This window comes from Neolamprologus brichardi, chromosome 14 (genome assembly GCF_056152115.1).
Source record: "Neolamprologus brichardi isolate AB-2024 chromosome 14, ASM5615211v1, whole genome shotgun sequence".
NCBI lineage: Eukaryota > Metazoa > Chordata > Actinopteri > Cichliformes > Cichlidae > Neolamprologus > Neolamprologus brichardi.
This window is the reverse complement of record NC_142117.1, coordinates 22,128,359-22,150,911: the sequence shown is the minus strand read 5'-3', so window position 1 is coordinate 22,150,911 and position 22,553 is coordinate 22,128,359. Positions and strand designations below refer to the sequence as shown.

At 41.5% G+C, this 22,553-nt stretch overlaps 1 protein-coding gene across 1 annotated transcript in view; it reads left to right on the top strand.

The window, feature by feature from the left end:
• LOC102788825 (uncharacterized) overlaps positions 1 to 18,261 on the top strand; it is a 32,558-nt gene extending 14,297 nt beyond the window's left edge. The window contains exons 18-32 of the mRNA XM_087851517.1: positions 3 to 160; positions 234 to 374; positions 712 to 853; positions 1,062 to 1,213; positions 1,915 to 2,040; positions 2,443 to 2,632; positions 4,038 to 4,112; positions 5,439 to 5,567; positions 5,707 to 5,766; positions 5,857 to 5,973; positions 16,409 to 16,560; positions 17,200 to 17,286; positions 17,382 to 17,528; positions 17,737 to 17,934; positions 18,033 to 18,261. Of these exons, the coding sequence (XP_087707643.1) occupies positions 3 to 160; positions 234 to 374; positions 712 to 853; positions 1,062 to 1,213; positions 1,915 to 2,040; positions 2,443 to 2,632; positions 4,038 to 4,112; positions 5,439 to 5,567; positions 5,707 to 5,766; positions 5,857 to 5,973; positions 16,409 to 16,560; positions 17,200 to 17,286; positions 17,382 to 17,528; positions 17,737 to 17,934; positions 18,033 to 18,149 (1,991 nt within the window). The 3' untranslated portion in view covers positions 18,150 to 18,261. The remainder of the gene's footprint in view (positions 1 to 2; positions 161 to 233; positions 375 to 711; positions 854 to 1,061; positions 1,214 to 1,914; positions 2,041 to 2,442; positions 2,633 to 4,037; positions 4,113 to 5,438; positions 5,568 to 5,706; positions 5,767 to 5,856; positions 5,974 to 16,408; positions 16,561 to 17,199; positions 17,287 to 17,381; positions 17,529 to 17,736; positions 17,935 to 18,032) is intronic.
• The last annotated feature ends 4,292 nt before the right edge of the window (positions 18,262 to 22,553 follow it).

Below are 22,553 nucleotides of genomic sequence, written 5' to 3'. Positions count from 1 at the left end.
AGGACTGGTGGCGATCCGTTATGGATCTCAGACTGTTGACCCAGTGACAGGGCTGTTGGCCCCAGTCGTCGGGGCAAGGCTGGACGCATCTAGAAAAAATGTTGTGCCAGTCACGTCTTCCTACTGGTTAATGATTAGAGATCAAACTGACAGTGTGCAGGTAACAGATAGATGTTTTCACAAATTCCCCCTTCTTCTGGGTGATATATATATATTTTATTTCTTCCTGCCAGGTGGAGGCACTTCAAAGAGAGGTGTGTGTGCGAAACGGTTACTGGCAGCAACAGAGGCAGCGGGAGGAAGATATTCTAACTGATCTGGACTCGACTCTGTCCCAGTGTTTCTTCAGAGTCACAGACGTAAACTCTTATCAGGTCAGCAGGAACGGTTTCCTTTCTGGTTCTAAATATCTTATAGAGCCTTAACTTGAAGTATAGAGCAAGAAATTCAAAGAGTTGAGCTGTTTTAACATTTACAAATAATGCAAATGAATCTGGAGCAAACACTGGAAAATAAAGTTTTCAATTTCTTTCCCTGCACTGCAAGTGAAAATGTTGTTCCTCCTCAATGTTCCTCTACATGAAGATATGAAAGTGTGTGTCTGTTCTCTGCACCTTAGAATGGGGATATGTGCATGCATTTGGCTTTTTAGTGTCATTGTGCAAATATGTGCATCTTTTTCTCATTCACAGTGTCTGTACTCTGTTTCAGGCCCAGTGGTCTGGGAAGCAGCTGAGGGAAGCAGCCATGGAGCTGCAGGATTCAGCACAGACAGAGGCCCAGAGGAGAGCAGCTCAGCACTCGCGCTTGGCTCTGATCCTGCCTCCACTTGTTCTGCACATCCTCACATTAGGTAAATTATTTGGCAAGCTGGTAGGGTTGAATGAAAGCACGAAGGAAATTATAGTCATGACCTGCAGTGCACTTATATTCATAGCTTTCCAAAGAAGAGTGGTTCCGTGCCAGTGTCTCACAGCACACTAATTAATTAAATATATTATTTTTCTTTTTATTTGGTTTGGCAGGCATTTAAGCTTATGTTTCTCCATCTGTGGGAACAGGTGATGAGGAGGAATGGGATCAGCAGTGTGTTTGGCATTCAGAGCTCCTCTCTGGCCTTGATAAATTGGACATGTATATGGATCAGCTGCAGGAGGAACAGGAAAAATGGATGGCACAGGCAGGAGATTGGTCTACAAACATTCATGCTACAGTAAGAACAGTTGCTTTATGGTTTATTCCTATCACTTCAGCTGTGTGAGTGACACCGTTAGGCCACTTCCTCTTTTATGCCAGCAGTAAAAAATGTATGCTATAGAGAGGTTTGGAACGTCTTGTAGTTAAACTTTAACAGGGTACAGGGAAGAGGTAGAGATTTGATAGGGTGTTCTTGTCTAATATTTTCATGTGTGTGCGGGTGCACGGGTATGTTGGTATGGGTATATATATATTTGTAGGTTGTGTATCCTTTGAGGTGTTAATGGGGTTATTGAAAATGTGTATATGTGCGTATGTGTATATACGTATGTATGGATAGATAGAAACATATGTGTATATATATAAAAAAGAAAAAAAAAGAATAATAATTTAAAAAAAAAATACACATGACATATAATGTAATTGCAAGGAGGTATTTCTGTAGTCTATAGATTACTAGATAGTGGAAAAGGGGTGGGATTAAATAAGCTCATGCTTCTTCCTGCTCCTTTTTGAACATGAAAGTTATTTGTAGTTGTGGTTGCTCGTTTTCTTTTTGTTTTGCTTTGTTTATTTGTCTCTTTTAATTCTATGTTGTTGCACTTTTTTAACATGTTCAAAATAAAGATTCAATCAATCAATCAAACGCCAGCTCTTTGTTGTGAAAAGCACTCTCTAACACTGTAAGTAACAAGGCTGTCATTATTTTTCTTGCAGGACAGAGAGCTGAGACAGAGAGAGCTGGTGGAGCAGTGTTGTTCCAGACAGACTGAGTTGGAGGCCGCTCTTAATCCACTTCACTTTGTCAGACACCTTTCGCTGCTCCGTGCAGACACTGCTCAGGTGAATAAAGAACACTGAATATAAATAAACCCCTTAAAAGAAATAAAAATAGCAGAAAACAGAACAGATATTTTTATCTTTTATTTTGCTCTCAGTTTTGTTTGAACCTTTAGTAAACAGCCAAAGTGAGGTGAAAGCAAGCTTAATCTCTTCACTATCAAAGTTATGGCTTTGCTGGTAGAGTTTGCATGGCAACTCATAAACTTTTAAATCAATCCTGATAAATCTTTGATAAAACTTTGTAGGAGTGTACAGTGGGGTCATTTTAACAATCCTTCTAGGTCTTCAAGGTAAACTAGAAGGTAAAAGTAAGACAGTGTGGTGCTTTGGTTCAAGATTGCACTCTTGTTGTATAAATGCATAGATTGTGTAACAGTTATGTTTTTCTGCTTGACTGTCTAGGCTGTACTGTGTGGGAAGTTTTGGTTCAAGGAATATGGCCTGGTGCAGTACAGTGGATACAAACCGAATGTGAAGATCATGGGTTTGCTTCAGCAGAAGGCTTTGCCTCTGCTCGAGAGACTGAACCAGCTCCTTGAAGAAAAACAGCCAGCTGGATTCTCCTCCAACACATGCAATCAGCACATCTCTGGTACATAAAATATACTACAGATTGCCCTGAAGAAAGCACAATTTCCAGTTAAATAAAGGCAATTTTCGGCTTTTCTACATGCCATTGGATGTGCCAGTTTAAGATGTTTGTATATAAAGTCTTTGCATAAAACAGAAAAACCATCCATGCAAGTACTGGGCCCAAAAAAACCCATAAGGACACAAAAAAGCATACTGCAGAACTCAACTTATCAACTTATTTCCTGTATCTTAGCAGTGCGTGATATTTTGAGCACACCTGCTTTTCATCATCTTAAATCAGGGATCTTAAATCACCTGTGACTGGTCACATGACCACAACCCAAGACAATCAATCATGACAATCTCCAGAGCTCATGCTTATTTTAACTCCCACATTTTAAAAATGTTCTACAGAACAACAGAGGCCTTTGAGACAGCCTTATTTCTCTGTAGTACATTGAACTTAACAAGCAATGAAATCAACATTTAATGTTAATAACAATAATAACAAATAATATTTCTGCATTTCAAACACTCAAGGACATTTCCAAGACATAAAAATTGACACCTTTAATAATAACACAGCAAAAGTTAAAAATAAAACAATCGTACCGTGGGACTAGACCAAACTAGATGATATAAAGTACAGTTAGGCCGATGGGGTTCTTTTTTGGACAGTTTCATAGTTTTTGTAATTTTGCCTTGCCAATTTTGAATTGGATTCACTGTTTGAAAATTATTTTATTACTTTATTATTACTTTTCCCAAAAGTAATTAGAAAACTAAATTAAAAAAACCCCTGATATTTAAAACTATATAGTATATATAGTTTTAAATATCAGTTTTTAATACTTGAATACTTGATGAAAGTCTTCTGCTCTGTATTTGCATTAATGAGAGCATCTCTTAACGTTAGAATTTGATACTGATACATCTACCTCCTGCTACATATCTCACTGTATGCCCTGTTTTTTTAATAACCATGGAAATAATTCTGTCATCATTCACTTTAGTTGTCTTTTGTTTGGTGTTCTGGCCTTTTGGTGTTGCTGAGCTGACCAGTGTGTTCTTTTTTTCTAAATAATGTACCAGATTATTGATTTGGGCACTCTTAAAGTTTTTACTGCCTCTGTGAGAATTTCTTTTGTTTTTTTAATTTCTTCTCTAATGCTGGTCTATTCCCTTGCATCATCTGTTTGGAACCGAGAGTTAGGGAATAGGAGGCCTCACATGACCTGGAGTGGGGTGGGGCAAGCCATGTACAAAAATTGCTTTAATTCTTAAATCACTAAAACGATACTTTTGTTAATCCTGATCCTTTACTTTAAAAATCCTCTGTGATGTCGTACAGTGGGAAAATTATGAAAACTGTGCCATAATTCAAAAATGTACAGACTTCTAAAGTTGGATTTTTAATGTTTTAGGTTTGTCAACAAAGCAGGCATATGGTTTGGAGAGTACATCTAGAGTCTGGACAGCCTCCGTGCCTGTCGTCAAAGGTATGTGCCATATGAGTGTATATGTAGAAATAATGCATATAAGCATACAAATATGTTCAATATGCCAAAAAACACATTAAAGCATTTAAAGCAGTGAAACAAATGTACCTGCTGGCTAAGTTTCGGAGTAATCTTTGCCCCAAAAGAGAAAACACTAAGATAATAAAACGTTTACTGAGCAAACAACATATTGTGTAAGTCACTTGTCATGGTTTCCCCTTTGATTTTGTATTTATTTTATTTTATATTTTATTTTAAGCCTATGTATATGGTATGGATGTCATGAGATGCTGTGCAGCAGGCAGGAGTTGGATCAAAACACAAGACTCAAAACAAAACACTCTAAATACATGAAAACAAAACCTAAAATTGGAAACTGAGAACAAGGAAGTAGGAACAAGAACCAGGACATGGAGCTAGGGAGAAAGCTTGAAAACACAAGGAACAATGGAGAACACAGAGCAATGTGGGAGGGTGTGACAACAGACAAAAGACTGAGGGTAACAAGGGAATGAGAAACAGCTGGATCAGACCTAACGTAATGAGACAGAGAGGAAGCAAAACTGAATACAATGAACAAGGAACTATCAAAACAAAACAGGAAACATGAGACACACACAATAAGACACAGAACAGAACAGAGGGAGCGAGAGACAAACATGGGAGCCAGAATGTAACATACATGATCGACATATCGACTAAACATGGAGCCACAAGAGGGAACAAACTAAATGAACAAGAAACAACGAACTAGAAATACAAATGATTAAACTAAGATGAACATTGAAACACAGAAACACTGGGTATAGACCATGACAATGCCATGGCAATGGAGTCTTCTTTTAAAGGGAACTTAATTCCTAGGTCATTCTATTTAAACATATTATGTCCAGGGTTAGGAATACACACCCCCCCCCCCCCCCCCCCCCCGATGCTTTCATGGCAATACCATACAATGCAAGAGGAAAAAACAACTAATTAAAACCTAAGGAGTTTTAAAGTCTTAATTCCTGTGACTGTATTTGATTGCTGTGTCCAAATATTAACTTGGGGTATTTCTATGAAGCAAGTTTAGTTTACCAGTTCCTTATCAGGCGTTCCTTACCCGAACATCAGCAATGTGTTCACACAAAGGTGAAGTCAACTGAGGGTTTTATCAGTAATTTTTGTGGCCTTTTCATCTTCGCTAATAATATTCTTGCTTTTTTGGTCAGGATTTCATTTTTGCTTTCTTTCACACCCTGAGATAATGTGCAAGCAACTTGCATATCAAACCTCTGCAGCTTAAATACATGGTTCAACACGTTTCTTTGTGCGTTCTCAAAGGAATCTCAACCCAGTCTTTCAGGGAGACTGTGAACATTGCTCAATCTCAGGACACCGGGCTACAAGCCAGCTCGGCAGTGACACACAACTCGCAGAGACAAACTGGATCTTCTGGCATTCACTCCCAGGGTGAGACAGAGCACACATACTGACCTCATACTACACAGATCAGAGAATGGTAACAACTTCCTTTTAAAATTTTCAGTCAGAAGGTGAATTAAAAATAGTCACAAAATAATAACAATTATGTTTTAATTTACTCATACAGAGAGCCAGCATATGAAAGGATCCACTCAGTCGACACACATCGCTGTTCCCACAGTTCCAGGTATTTATGATATGATGCCATAATAGGACAGTTTAAATGTTCAAGGGATAAGACATACCAACCGCCAACCATTCTTCTTCTGTTTCTTAGAGGAGGAGTGGACAAGGCTGCTGGAGCTCTCTCCTCTGTTCCAGCTGTTGAAGGGTGTGGAGCTGCAGCTAAAGGGTTGGGCCTCCAAGGCAGGGCTTCTTGCAGGAGAGCTAGCGAGTAAGTTGGAAAGATTTGAGTTTGTTGTTTCGATTACAGTCACCAACTGTATGAAGCAGCTCACATTAGGACACTTTTAGATAGCATAATCATTAACTGTAATTTATAGACATTCAAGCACTAAAGAGATGAAAGCTAATCTTTAAGTGACCTGATTTTAATCAGAAAGGTAAACTCTATAAATGAAGTTTTTATGCATGTGTGCGTGGCTCAGGTGGTAGCTAGATATTTTTAGATGAATCAACCATCATGTTTGAAGAATAAGATGTGCAGATCATTTGGATCATTGCTGTGCAGCTAGCTAGTGTGTCACATACTTTATCTAAAATGTTACAGATAATGTGACTCAGGTAGGTTGGTATTAAACAGTTGATAGGATTTCATCAATGCCCACATGTGTTTTAGTTGCTGTTTAATGAAGACCAGATGGGAGAGATTTTCTCCATATGTTAGTGTGTTTGGCTTCTAGGACAACGCCATTTAATTAAGAAACTCCCATCAGACCTCTTTTGCAGAAACATTGTGACATCAAAATTGATATTGTTATAACTATAATGAAACTCTAAACAATTTTATTATTCTATAACCTTTTATTTAAGATCATAAAACAAAGCTTGTTGGATTTACATCAAAGTTAGCTAGCTGTTAGCTAACAACAGCTGTGTTTCTGTGGAAAAGCTTGGGTTGTTCTATCAAGTATATAATCACCTTCATGTAACTGACAGATAACAGAAGTATATCATGGATATCAAACTCGCTTCATAGTGCAGCACCTAGCTGAGCTTCTTTACTATGGTGCCAGTCAACAGATGGTATTGCATGATAACATCCTAAAGAGGATCTGAGACTTAGAGCTGCGAAGTAGAAGAGGACAGGCAAAGACAAAAGAAGATCACAGACTGTAGTACAATAAGTACATTTAGTGAATAATAACATACATTAGGTAAAATGGATCACAGGACTATACTAGAAGAAGGAAGTGTATTTGCTAATACCAGAAGGGACATGCGCATGGCGGTGCTTGACACACACATACCTACATAAAGTCAAGTGCAACCCAAATTGTGGTAACCTCCATTTGTACCATTGAGGTACAAATGGAGGTTACCACATAAGCACAGCTATGTGCGTTAGTACCAGCTTACAATACTTATTTCTGAAAAGGCAGTATCTCTATCCTAACCACTGTGACAAGCTGCTGATGTGTGTGTTATTGGTTAGGAGGAGGAGTGGTCTGTATGCGCATTTGTAAAAGACACTATAGTACTGAAAACAAATGATCATAAATACTACTTCAAGATCTGTTTGTGTATGTGGGCTTGGAAGAAATATAGCGTGAGAAAAAGCAATGGGTGCGAACTCAAAGAGGCAGGTGTGAAAACATCCGCATAAAAGAATAGGTAGCAGCAGCCCCCTCTGTACTGACAACAGGAAATGGCACTGCCACCAAGATCAGACAAGTGGATTTCTTACTCTGTACAAAGAAAGGAGGACAGGAAATGCAAAAAGAGAGATGATGACAACATGATTATGCATTATGTTATAATAAATATGTTTTTAAGTTTCTAAGTCCATTACTTAAACAGTGTTTTGTGATTGATAATATTGTACTTTCTGCTCGCCTACATTTTTAAGTTTTTGTTACTGGCTGTGTTGCAATTTAGATTATTAATTTTGAATATAAATCAGATAATAAGCCTGTTAGAATCCTCTGGATTTAAACATGCATTTGATTCTAATATAATATAATATAATATAATATAATATAATATAATATAATATAATATAATATAATATAATATAATATAATTGGAAATAGGTAGTTCTGCACAATGATCATTTTTATACTTGAGGTACTTTGTTTTGATGTTCGTTGTACATTCAAGGAATAAATAATATTTAAAACAGTAATTAGTTATATCGGTGGACAGTTATATGAAAAAAGTAAAATTCATTCTTACACTCTGTTTTTGCTGTCATGTGTTTAAAAACCAGCTGCCATGGTTTAGGGTTTAAATGTTGTATCTGAAGAAACCACAACGTTTCAGTAGAAATGTTTGGCTATAATGCACAGCACTATGTTTGATGAAAACCAAACACAGGTGGTGGGAGTATGATTCGTGCTCATATTGTGCTCAGAAGACTTGGGTTTCTTGCAGTCGCTAAATCGACCATGAACACTGTATACTGTGTACTGTTGTTTTCGTTACTCATAAAAGATAAAGTATTACACATGAGCATTGCCAGACCCTACAATGTGAACTTCTGCAGGCCACGAATGAATTTCTCTGACCAAATGATTAGAAACAGACTTCATGAGGGTGCCCTGAGGGTCCTGTTGTCCCAGTGTTCACAGTCCTGCACCGTGGAGCTTGACTGGCATTTGCAATACAATAGCTGAATTGGCAGGGCACCAAGAAAGACCCAGAGCATGAAGACAGACATGAGTCGGTCTGGAGAAGCCGTGGAGAACGTTATGCTGCTTGTACCCCCACTTGCACCCTAATCTAAATCCAATACAACACCTCTGGGGGATTATGTTCGTGTTCGTGTGATGCTATCATGTTGCACCTCAGACTGTCCAGAGGCTTTGTAATGCCGTAGGCCAGATCTGGTAGGAAATAACCCAGGACACCTTATAAGGAGCATGCCCTCATGTTGTCAGCCATGCATACAAACACATGGGGGCCATCCAAACTTATGAGTAGCTTCAATGAAATTTCGACAAAATGGACTCACTTACTGCATCATTTTTCACTCTGACTTTTGTTGTATCAGAATCAGAATCTTTAGTGTTGTTATATCAAGGAAACACGGAACCATGAAACTTTCTTTGAGAAAAAAGAATAAAATTATTGACACTTTCACAAGAACTGATTTTTCCATTCTGGAGCAAATTCAAGAGAGAAGGGCTGCAATTCTTATGCTGCATTGAGCTGCTACACTTCCACCCACACAATGGCAGCAGACAGCACATCTGCTGTCACAGATGTAAAATCTTTCACAATTCAAACTTTGACTCTGTTCACATCTGTCAGCATCAATCAGGACCAGCAAGCACCGTCATGCTCCGAGGAAGGCAATCTCTTTCATTAAGTCTGGAGAGAAACCCCAGGTGCGCCTACATTTAACAACCGGCCTCCTCAACAACGTCTCTGATTTGCAGCTTCAGGCTGACCTGGGTAAACAGCTGAAGTTCCCACAGCACATTGAAAAAATATCCCTCCGACCAGACATGATCATTATTTCTGAGGCCATAGAAGTGGGTTGTAGGGGTTTTGCAGGGCGATCACTCTGCAAAGTCCTGTGCTGGCTGGATGTGTCCGGGGCAGCCAAGAAGAGGGCCATCCAGGCTGTGAGTGAAGCAGCATAGAAAGCCACAAGGTGGCTGTGGTTTCAGAGGGCTGATCCGTGGGTAGCTGATGGTGCAAGACGGGGCCTGATCACCGCAGACCAGGTTGTCTGAGCAAGGGTGTATCATGTTGCGAGACACCTGATGACCCCAGGATACATGAGTGAAAATGCGTGACAGTGCATCCAGGAGATGTTTCTTGCATAATGACTGTGTTGACATCTGTCGAGTTCAATTCTCTTGATAAATATAAATAGGTGTCTACTGCTGTGAGCTGGTAAGCTTGTTAGAGTAGCCCAGAAATTCGGCCAGTTTAACATTTAAACTAACCGAGAGAATAAATTTGGACTGGGTATCATTAGGATGTCACTGGGGAACAGATGGAGTGTTTTTCTCTGCTGGCACAGCATTTGGCCTCTTCTTCTGGCAGTAATAGTCCAAAGAAGACAGACCCCCACCCCTACCCCCCCCCCCCCCCCCCCCCCCCACACACACACACTCTTAGATGCAGTTATGTACCTTTATTTGATTGGCAGAAAGTGTAACAACACAGACAGGTTGAGTCAAGAGCACCTCAGACCATGTGCTCAGCTGTTGCACAATCACAGTTTCACAATTAAATCATGCTCCATCACAGATGGAAATTTTATTTTAAAACTCTTTTAAAACTCTATGCCTGGTTGGATCCCTTTTTGCTTCCATAACTCTTTATGAGATAGATTCGGCATGTCAGGGTTCCTGGGTCGGTGACCCAGTGCTTTCCGTTTTGTTCACGTTCAGTTTATTTCGTCACTTCCTGTTTGTTCCTGTCACCTCGTCTCGTGCCATTAGCCAGATTATGTTCAGCTGTGTACTCACCGGTCTCTCATTATCATCCTCATCAGTCTGTGTATTTAAGTCTTCTGTTTCCATTCGTTCTTTGTCGTGTCATTGATGATGTTCGTGTGATGTTGTCCTCCCCGTGTTCTCTCAGTCAGTCAGCCATTCAGTGTTCCAGCCAGTCAGTGTCCGTTCACCCTCTGTTCCTCCACTCCTTATAATAAACATCCACCAGTCTTCACCTACCTGTGAGTCCTGCGTTTGGGTTCCTTCTTCCTCGCCTCCACACAACGCCTGACAGAATGACACGACCCGTGCCACGAAGACACGATTGGGACCCAGCGGACTCGGACCTCAACGAGCGGCAGGTGGCAGCGCTTTACCGTTGGGCAGAGTTGGTCAGGGGAAAACAGCGGCTCTCCGCGGAGAGAGAGCACGTCTTCGAGGGGACTCGCCTGGCTCTGGGCGGGCCTCGGAGACGCCGCGTTCCCCCACCTGCTGCCTCACCTGCCCCGGAGCATTTGCCGCGGAGAGCGGACGTTTCAGGCCGCGTTTCGGCCGCTCCCTCTCTCGCCGCTCCGCTCCTCGTTCACACACCCGCCGCCTCATTCGCCGGACCTCCACCTTCGCCACGACACCGCGGCTACGCCTCCCACCTCGGCTCAATGGAGGCTACCGCGCCAGAGGCTCAGCTGTTCACCCCGGCCGCTTCCTCTTCCCGGAGAAAGCGGCGCACACGCCGCCATAACACGGACTATTGTCAACAACTCCCGGTGGTGAGTTCCGGTACTTGTTTTCCACCCTCCTCATTTGACACTTCACCCAGATTCACTAAGGGACTCATCTCCGATTCATGGGGAGATTCCCTCCTGGATGATGTAGACTGGGAAGAGTTTTTCTGCTGTGCTCCCGCAAAGACTGTAAATCGTGGTGGCAGAAGAAACAGACCGAACTCTGATAAACCTGCCAGTAGCACACACCCGGTCACCATTTCCACACCCGTCACTCAGCCATTCCCCACCAGCACGGCAGCCCAGATTTGGCCTTCTTCTTCAGCCATTTCACCCCCTCAGATGTCTAGGGCCCGGCCTACACCCACACCGGTGCCAGCTCCCAGGAGGAAGGCAGCTGCGACGCAGTCTACCTCCACATCCACTCTTGTTTCCCGGGTGGGGGTGACTGGTGTCCAGCCACCTCCCGTGCCTGTCCCAGCGCCCAGGCTGAGGGCAGCCTCAACCCAGCCTGACCTCCCTGGAGGCTTGGAAGAGCTAACCGGCCCACCTACTACTTCACCTCTTCATCCACCTCCTGATCCAACCTTTCACGCCCTCGCACTGTCCCTGGTTAGGCTAGCTGAGGTGTCCCCTGCTCAGGCACCAGCCTTATTAGCCCAGGCCGCCATCTTATCCCCCTCGGTAACTCTGTCATTAGCTCAGCCATTAGCATCGCCAACCTCTGTTCATCCCTTAGCTTCCCCACTCCAGTCAGTTCACTCACCTGCTCTTCAGCCTCCCGTCCTCCAGTCCCCTGTAGTCCAGTCTCCTCCCGTCCTCCAGTCCCCTGTAGTCCAGTCTCCTCCCGTCCTCCAGTCCCCTGTAGTCCAGTCTCCTCCCGTCCTCCAGTCCCCTGTAGTCCAGTCTCCTCCCGTCCTCCAGTCCCCTGTAGTCCAGTCTCCTCCCGTCCTCCAGTCGCCTCCCGTCCTCCAGTCTGTCCAGTCTGTAGTCCAGTCAGTCCAGTCTGTAGTCCAGTCAGTCCAGTCGCCTCCAGTCCAGTCAGTCCAGTCGCCTCCCGTCCAGTCAGTCCAGTCGCCTCCCGTCCAGTCAGTCCAGTCGCCTCCCGTCCAGTCAGTCCAGTCGCCGGACCTGCAGCCACAGCACCCAGAGCCAGCTGTGAGCCCTCCTGCTTGCCAGCCAGGGGCCTCCGCGCCCGCTGGCCCTGCCTGTCTCCAGCCAGGGGCCTCCGCGCCCGCTGGCCCTGCCTGTCTCCAGCCAGGGGCCTCCGCGCCCGCTGGCCCGGCCGCTCTCCCGCCAGGGGCCTCCGCGCCCGCTGGCCCGGCCGCTCTCCCGCCAGGGGCCTCCGCGCCCGCTGGCCCTGCCTGTCTCCAGCCAGGGGCTTCCGCGCCCGCTGGCCCTAAAGCTGTGGCTCCGTCACCCCCGGCTCCCGTGCCGTCGCCTGGGCCAGCCCCAGACTCAGCTTCAGCGTCTGCTTCGCCTGGTCCAGCCCCAGACTCAGCTTCAGCGTCTGCTTCGCCTGGTCCGGACTCAGCCTCTGCTTCAGCTTCTGCTTCGCCTGGTCCGGACTCAGCCTCTGCTTCAGCTTCTGCTTCGCCTGGTCCGGCCTCAGCTTCAGCTTCAGCTTCGCCGGGTCCGGCCTCAGCCTCGTCGCCAGCTTCAGCTTCGCCTGGTCCGGCGGCTGCCGCGTCGCCAGCCTCCGCTTCGCCTGGTCCTGCGGCTGCCGCACCGTTGCCCCAGCCACGTTCTGGACGTCATCGCCGGCGCGGCCGCCCACCGGACCTGCTCAGCGGCCGCCGCCGCCTTCCTCGCGGCCGCCCACCGGACCTGCTCAGCGGCCGCCGCCGCCTTCCTCGCGGCCGCCCACCGGACCTGCTCAGCGGCCGCCGCCGCCTTCCTCGCGGCCGCCCACCGGACCAGCTCAGGGGCCGCCTTCCTCGCGGCCGCCCGCCTGAACTGTCTCGTCTCGGCCGCCGGCCACGCGGCCGCCCACCTGAACTGTCTCGTCTCGGCCGCCGGCCACGCGGCCGCCCGCCTGAACTGTCTCGTCTCGGCCGCCGGCCACGCGGCCGCCCGCCTGAACTGTTTCGTCTCGGCCGCCGGCCACGCGGCCGCCCGCCTGAACTGTTTGTCTCTCTGTGGACTCAGGGGCCGCCTCTGTGGACATTTCTCAGAGATTTTAGTCCATTCATATTCACATGACAACAGCACATATTTGCTGCGGATGTTTGAGCATATCCTTAATATCCTTGCTGCATATCCTTAATCCAACCCAGTTCCAAAGAATTTGAATCCAAATGCAGATAAAAAAAAACAGCCTTAATTGAACTCAAAAACATGCTTTTAATAATATGGTTGTAGAAAAGTCCATAAACAAAAGTGAAAGTAAATTGTAGGCACACGACACAAACGACTATCAACTACTTACAATAGGAACCAACTAAACAGGAAAACACTGAATACAGAGACTTTACCAGAATATAAACTGAGAAACAGAAAGTAATGGAGCTCAGAGAGCAAAAAAAATCATCAACCAACAAACAAAACTAGTCCTTTGTTTCTTTATTTCTATATTGTCTATGCTATACAAATGTAAGTTATTATTATTGTTATTGTTATTGTTATCCATCCATTCATTCTCCTCCACTTATCCTTAATAGTGTCTTTGGAGTGCTGGAGCCTATCCCAACTACCATAGGGTTACAGGCAGGGTATCTGAACAGGTTGCCAGTCAACACAACGATGCAGACAATCATTCACACTCACTTTCACGCATATCACAATGTCACAATTTGGATCCACCAATACCCTAATCCACCTAACTGGGGTTTAGCTGGAGTTTGCATGTTCTTCCCATGTGCATTCTCTCTGGGTACTCTGACTTACTCCCCAGTCCAAAGACATGCAGTTAGCGGGATTAGATACTATTATTATTATTGTTACAAAACTTAAAAAATAAAAATGACAGACAAACTGAAAACTCTTAATAGTAATCGTGAGAAAACTCGAAATGAGTCCACAAAACCACTGACCATTACACTGTAACCACAATACAGGAAGCTAGTTGAGAGCTCGCTTTTATGGTATTTTTCTGGCTGATAACTTGTTAGAACAAATGCTAGTTATTTTATTTTATTTTTTTAAAAATACAAAAGCCTAAGTGATGGATGTTCTTCCAACTGTCAAGTGTATTTTCATATCCTTCCTCACTCCCGTTTCATTAGCACTGCTACTGACCAACCTAAAGAATTCCCAAGGTAAATGCTTTGGTTAATGATAGCTTACCTTTAAGTCTTAATAGCTCTTAATTTCTGAGTACTTTTAAAGATAGAAGTATACTTTTTCTGCTAAGACAATGTTAATTTTAATAACCATACACTGAGCAGTAAGAGCAATCATGCATCGGCCTCAACTACACACATGCAAACTATATTTTGCATTGCTGTTGAGAAGATACTGATATGCTCCACACACTGTTAACTGAATACATCATAGCAATACTATAAGATAAGGAAGCAATTACTGATTTTTCAGTTTAGGAACTTCCCTTCCATCCATTTCCTTTTTTTTGCTTGCTTGGGACTTTCCACAGCATTGTCCCACATTTTAACACTTGTAACAGTAGTTGATAAAGTGATTCTTATGTTATTAGAATAGTAAAATCCATCTGTGAATCAAGCACGATTGTTTTGGTGTTGTTAGAATGTTTATTCATTGAACAAACACTGATGTCATATACATTCTGGTTGATTTTTTTTCCATTGCTGAAACAACACACATTTTCGCACGACACAAAATGATACACGAAACTGCAGATGTGGTTTTTGGGGTTTAGCAGAAGATTCCAATAACTGACAAGTAACACCTATTGATGTCTTGTGCTAAAAATACAGTCTGCAGCACAATGTATGCACAGTGTTGAGCTTGAACCAAACCAAAAAAAGGCATTCTAAATGAGATAAGACAGTTTAAACACATTAAATTATGTTTTAGACAGCAGTTCAGTCTTTGGAAGAAAACGTTTATTTTCTCTTTCAGTCTTCTTGTCTTTTCCCTCGCGGTCTGGTTTCTTGCAGAATGAGTATAGGAAAAGTACCAGCTTGTTCTTTCTTGTCTTCAAACTATAGTTACTAAAATTCTTGTGTTGTATTCAAAGAGAGGGAAAAATTCCTATTGGACCTGTCAGTTCTGACACCCACAGATTTTCCGGACTTCCAACATGGACTTTTACAAACATTGCATAGACTAAACCTGGTTGCTGTCAAAGCTTCACTTATTATTTTTATACTACTAACAAAAAGACAAAACCATCACAGTCTACATTAAATTGTCTGGCCAATGGGCTTTTCTTCCCCTCTTTGATTGCCTTGTGAGCATCATACATCTCAGAAGTCTCAACCTTGCTGTTACCTCCTCTTGTCCTGTGTTTCAGCAGAGGAAAAACAAAACAAAACAAACAAACAAAGTAAAAAACCAGGAATTGGGTTCACAAGTCTGAATTCATTTAGGATTTTCTCTAATCAAGAAGGAAGTTTAAGGTTCACATATATAGATAAACTCACTTAAAACTTTTAATAAGTGATGCTAAAGATTCTACAGTGTGTTTAACTTGACAAGCATCACATTAGTGATCATGACTGACTTTAACTGTTAGTTATGAACAGTATTTAGACAAAAAAATAACATGTACAAATATACAGTCTTATATTTTAGGGGTTATAATTTCATCTATTCATTTGAACTTACTTTGAGTTGTTCCTTCATCAAAGATTGACTACAAAGGATCTGTTTTAAGCACCATACATATTAAACTCATTTCAAAATTATTCTGTTTTCTATTCAAATATAATGTGATGACTTCAATAAATTAAAATTTGTTTGAATTAAAGTCTGATTGAAAGATCTCGATGGCTCAAAATTTCATTAGCATGTTTTACTGGCAAGTTGCATAAAATCCATGTAGATCAGGCAAGATTATTTTGTTATTGTGAGAATGTTCATTCAATGTAAAAAAATAAAATAAGATAAAGAAACCCCCCCCCCCCCCCCAGAAGAAAGACCTCCTGAATCAGAGTTACATTTGAACAGTTTGATTAAATTATTTTCACACATAAAGGTATTTGAGATGTGTTCTTTGATGTGCATGCAGGGTGCATTCACAATATGACTTATACGGGAAATTTTGCAGGTGTGGTTTTGTTGAGGTTAAGCGGAAGATTTCAAGACCTGACAAACAAACAAACATACAGATGATCTGCTAACCACTGAATGTGCTTATCGAAATTCACAGATAGAACTAAATTAAACCTAACCAATAAAAAAAAGTCTTCTAATTGACATCAAGAACTCACACATACGAAACAATATTTTGAGATAGCTTTCAATTTGGGGTTTAGGGTAATGAATTTCTTTTCCTTTCCCTTATCATGTGTCACTTACAGAATGAATCTGGGGGGAAACACAACCTTGGTTGTTCTTGTTTTCTAACTATATCCACTAAAATGCAATGTACTGTTTTTTGTGTGGTGCCTAGACAGAGGCAAAGGTTTTGTCGATGTCCTCGATGCTCAGTGGCAATGTGAAGGTGAGCTGATTCCTTTGGAGCTGTCAGTCCTGAAGCCCAGAGAGTTTCTTGTCTATCAGCATGGACTGTTCCTGATGCACACTCTGCATAAGCTAAAACTGGTTAGTGTCAAAGCTTCACTCTCACTCGGTTGCGTACTGTGAAACAACTAAAAGCTGTAGTCTTTGGCCCTTTGTTATGTGAAATCATGTCTATACCATTTGATATGTCAGGAAAATCACAACGGGATTTCCTTACAAATCCCACAAATGTTTTCTTGTGGATGAAAGGATTAAAAAAATATTGGTCTAAGGCCAGGGTCACTGGGACCTCATAAAATGTGTGTTTTTGAATATAACTCAACTCAATTCACCAACTGGGCATAAAAAGAGCATGGTTTGAAGGTGTGCTGGGAAAACGCACCATCTTATCCTCATAGTTTTTATCCTATTTATAATACAGGAGAAAAAGCTCAAGGCAGCAGACAGAAGCTGTATCCTACGTGGGCTAGACATTGTGATTTTCTTAATCAGTGACTGTTGTCCAGAAATCTCAATCTTGCTGTTTTGTTTTTTGTTTTTTTCATATCTTTTCCTTTCGCCTAAATATAGCTATTTATCTATTACATGTTCAGTTATTAATTATATACTGGATATATTTGAATCCATGCATACATTTGTCTGAATGTCTTTTTTAACATTAGCATGGCTTGAACTTAAGCTGGAATGTTATAGGAAAATAAAATTGTTCTTTTTTAACAGACTCCAGTCATTTCAATCGAGATAGCATCTAGTCTCCCAAACAACACCTATTTCAACAATGTCTTCAGAAATTCCTTCTTTTATCAGGTAAACTTAGAACTATATATATATATATATATATATATATTAAATTTTCCAATTAAATCTAGTTTAGAGTGTAAATCTCTGATGTATGTTGACAGGAAGCCGCAGAAACTCTCTTTGTCCGTCGCCAGAGGTTGCTCTCAGTTGGAGGCTTCTCTCTCCTGCTACTCCATTGTCTGTCCCATATCAAAATTAAAGACATGAGCTCTGACTCCAGTTCTGCCTTCCAGAGACTTTTTTTCAAGGTGCAAACACACTAAGTGTGCATGAATTAAATTGTTTTTTTCTTTTTGATATAAAAAAGGCCTTTAATGAGCTTTGATTTCGCTTTAAAGCCAAACTTTACATTTCAGGTTACCTATTGTTCGATTCTAGGTTGGATGTCTTTTGCTCTATGACAGTGTTTGTTGTAATTAATTAAACTAATTGAATTTACTTCATGCCATGTCATAGGTACTCCAGGAATGTCTGGGTGAGCTCTTTCAGGCTAGACTGGGTGCCTCTTCATCTGAACAGGATGCCAGTTTGTGTGTTTGGTATCAGAACCAAGATGCTTCAACAAGGAACATGAATGAGACTTGGTGTGGTTCTCATGCTGCCTCACTGCTTCAGAGACTTCACAAACCAAGCAGAGGATTGCTCTCTGAAGATGTAAGTCTATAATCTATCTGTCTGAGTGAGTGAATGAGTGAGTGAGTGAGTGAGTGAGGGACTGTTTTTTTGTGTCTGATTTTGATCTATACAAACAGGAAATTGAGAAACTTCAGAGGAAGCACAGAGAAACATCTTTATTCTCTCATCTTGAAGAACTTCTGAGAGAGAAGAGTTCTGAAGCCACTGAAAAAGCTGAAGAACAGCCTGGTTGAACATAGTGCATGGGTTTCACGTTTTCATGATAATGTTAAATATATAGGAAAATCTCAAATCTATTTAAGAAATAAATACAATAAAGGCAAAATTTACTATGTGTCTGACAAACTGTGCATTTATTATAATGCAGTCTGAAGGAGTTGTACAAACAGAAAAAAAAAATCTCTGAAATAAAATTATAAACGGTAAATGCAATGAGACCAACAATAACAGTATCAACAATAAAACTTTCAAAAGTTCATGTTGTGTTTTATGACGCCAAATTTATGGGAAGTTAAATATTTATTTTTTTCCTTCTCAGCTTTCTTTAAGAGATTACTTGAAAAAAAATCTAAGCAAATTAAGCAATAAATCCAAAAAAAAAAAAAAAAAAAAAAAATCAAGTTTATGCACATGAAAATCAAAACTTAATTGAGGCTTCTCATTTGACAACAACTTTTGGCTTGCACCATGAAAGCAAAGAATTGTTCTGCGTTTTACAGGTAACGTAAACGCCACACATAAAGACGTCAGTCCATATCTAGTGGTGAACGTTGAAGAGCGAAAGCAGAGGGCATAAAATGGCTGGGATTGCAGTGCGCCTTCTGGGAAATACCAGAACCTTCACTTTTGTTCAGTAAGTTTGATGGAGACATAAATGATGATAATAATTATTCCACAGATGAGTCCGGCGATGTTCAGCGTCTTGGCTGTTTGTGATGCATCTTGAGCTCTGTCAATGTCTCCGCGTCCATTTGCCGACTCTACCTTTGAAAGACAGAAATCAAAACGATTCAATTTCATTTCAGTTTTCTAGAAGAGAGTTTACTTGAAGTAAAAAAAATTAAAGTAAAATTTCTGCTGCTGAGCAATTCAGTTTTACTTTTGGGACACAACTAAAGTAACAGTTGTTTAATCAGACTTTTTTTTTTTTAATCGATGCCTCAGTAATATTTTTTTTAAATAAAATTTAAATTATTTTTCCGTCCACTTTCAATATATTTTTATTAGAAAATATATTATGCTGCAGAATACTAAAAATTGGTTTGAATGTGTGCAGGAGTACATATAAAAAAAGTTTAGTGTTCAGTATATATTACCTACCTTGCTAGAATAGATAATAGCTGCAATCCCGAGAGGCAGACAACAGCAAAAAGTATTAAAGATGGACCATCCAAGATAGGATGAAGGAGGAGTTTGGCGTACTTCCATTGTATCCCTCTGTCAACTTCAAGTTGATGAGAACTATGATTCACTGGCAAATGTCTGTATTAAGTGGCTGGTGGGGGTTGTGACTCGCATCATTTTATCGGGGAAGGTGCAGGGTGTGGTTTGAGTGAATATTCAGTGTTGACGAATGAACTGTATTATCTTCATCATTGTGATATGAATATATCACAGTGAAGACAGCCCGAAGGATATTTTTTCCAACATTCAATATGCACACATATGACAAATTACACTGAGCCCTTGATACATCAGATTTATTACAGGGTGTTCTTCAAACCTCGTAAGCTTTAGTCAACTCTATTTCATAGCACCTGGCTTTGAGTTTACCAAACGCGTTAAATATGAGTATATTGTTGCTTTCTGTCTCTTTCGACCGTTTCTTTCTATGTGTTCTATCGTTATTTAAGTTGATCAAACTACGAAGGAAGATAATTCAAATGGTCCTGTCCCACATTCAGTGATTTCAGATCAGTTCAATTCAGTTTTATTTATAAAGTTTCAAATCACAACAGCAGTCGCCTCAAAGCGCTTTGTGCTCTAAGGCAGCGGTCTCCAACCTTTTTTGCGCCACGGACCGGTTTATGCCCGACAATATTTTCACGGTGTGAAAGTGTTTAAGGTGTCGCGGATAAATACAACAAAATAAAACTAGTACCGGTACCGAAAAAAAGAAGATTTATTCATAACACACGTGAAAAGACCCAGGAAATCCGAGTTAACGATAAAAACAAAATAACGCCGAAAGCCGATAAAAACCCTGAAAACCATACATTTCACACCTGAGCCTCAACTCTCGCGGCCCGGTACCAAATGAGTCACGGACCGGTACCGGTCCGAAACCCAGGGGTTGGGGACCACTGCTCTAAGGTAAAGATCTTACGTCAATAAGATGGCAACAGTTGCAACGAAAAACTCCCTTTTACCTGGAAGAAAACTCCCGCAGAACGGGGTTCCTTCATGCAGGGGCGGATCTAGAGAAATTTTCTTAGGGTGGCATGAGGGTGGCAAAGAAATCAAATGGGGTGGCAAAATCGAAGCCCTTTTTTTCTTAACCATATGCAGTTGGTTATATATGGTTAAAATAATCCAAAAGCAGTAAGCATACACGTCATATAACTTAATTATTGTCTGTAGCCCGGAAAGCTACACAACATGGGGCGGTTCATTTACAAATGCAAGTCTAACTGTTTTTTTGTGAGAAAACAGTCACATTGTTACAGCTTACATTACACAAATGTCAGAAACATGCACTGTCATGAACAAAAATTTAAACCTAATTTTTTGATTTGTTGGATTAACCCACTGAGGTCTGAAATACAACTGGCCATTTTTGACTCCTTTTGAGTTTACGTTTGTATTTCACCCTCAAATTGTTTCATTTTATTTTTTTCCCCCTTGCCTTAATCTTTTCAGCTCAACTGAATTTAGTTGTTTTGACTGACATACTGCATTAGTATTACTGATCTGAAATCACACAAAGAACTTAAAATCCTAGTTGTATTTTTTTACTGTAAAAAAACCCCACAGACATGTTGAGTAAATTGTTATAACTTGAAATGCAAATATAAAATTTACATTTTGTAAACATATACAACTATTTGTCTAAAAATGCAGCCAATACACCTGCCGTTTTTTTTTTCATTTTGTATAAGAATTTAAAAATATTACTAAAACTAAAATGAGAGAACAATCAGGTGTCGCAATAAGATGCTCCACAAATGATGTGTGCCAGTAAAAAATAAGTTTGTCCACCAAAAGACAGAACAGCGCAGGGATAAACCTGCAGGCCTGACAACAGGAGGTGTATCACTCCACTGGTTTTCTACTTAGTGACAGTGTTTACATTGCAAATGTGCCTTTGTGACACAACACAAAACAACGACTACACAACACAACAACTACACAACACAACACACTAAGTATACACTCCACACTAAACGTCACAAATCTCCCACATCTAAAAACTCCCTCTCTCTCACTCGCTAGCTCGCTCTGTCTCGCTGCCGTTACCGTCACCCCCAAAACTTTTCCCTCTTCCTAAACAACCAAATCCCACATGTTGACTTTTTTTTTAAATTGGGTGACATGGTACATTTTTCCACCGATAGGAAAGAGTTTTTTCCCCTTTCTTTACTGTTTTGGCGCTGTCCTTAGAAAACGCTTAAAACACACACACACACACACAAACGTGATGATGGTATTTAGAAAAAAGCATGGCTTATATATATTATCATAACTCTGGATTTACTGGCCTGTAATTAAAATTAAAAAACTTTGAAGTCTGAACTTTCAATGTTGGCTGAAATAGAGACTCAGCGTGGCTGCAGCTTGTTGCCATGTCAGCTTACACCAGTCATGTGATTTGGAGGTGCAGCGTGTCTGTGGACCACAGAGGGTTAATAACACTCACCTTCCTTCCATTTCCACAGTGTAACATCCAACCACCTGTGCAAAAAGCGAAATTCCCATGGTGTTGTTCAGAATGTGCTCTGGCACAATGATAAGCATGCTTGCTACTGAAAACAAGAAAAAAGCCGGTCCTGCTATGGGCTGAACCATTTGCTAATGGTGGAGGGGGGGAACACTATGCAATATATTCAGTTTTAGCATTTATATTCACTGTTGACTGTAACTATGTATACGCTCAAAATGTTAATGCTATCTTATTTTAATAAACAACACTGTCATGTGCAAAACTGGGATGGCACTTGGGGTTGCAAGGGATCATTTTAGGGTGGCACTTGCCACCCCATGCCACCCTTCTAGATCCGCCCCTGCCTTCATGGGCCTCTGTCCCGCTGTACATCTCCTCTGTCTATCTTGTGTGTGTGTGTGTGTGTGTGTGGGTGTGTGTGTGATTTGGTTTTTGGTCAGAAGCGGGACTCGGCCTGAGTTTCTTCTTAGATTGTTCAAAGAGCGCTGTCATGACAGAGCTGCCGAGGACCTGGTTGAAGTCACACCCAGATCTGTTTTGAGTTTTAAACAAAATTTGGAAGTGACAGGAGCTCTAAACCTGACTATTTATTCTCAGGTACGGGAAGCAAAACGTGGCAGATTTTTCTATTAATTTTTTGATTCTGGGGGGTTAGGGTGGTGGTGGTGGTGGTGGTGGTGGTGGGGGGGGGGGGGGGGGGGGTAGGAATATATATACATACACATATACAAAAAACTGATACAAACACCTGAGGACC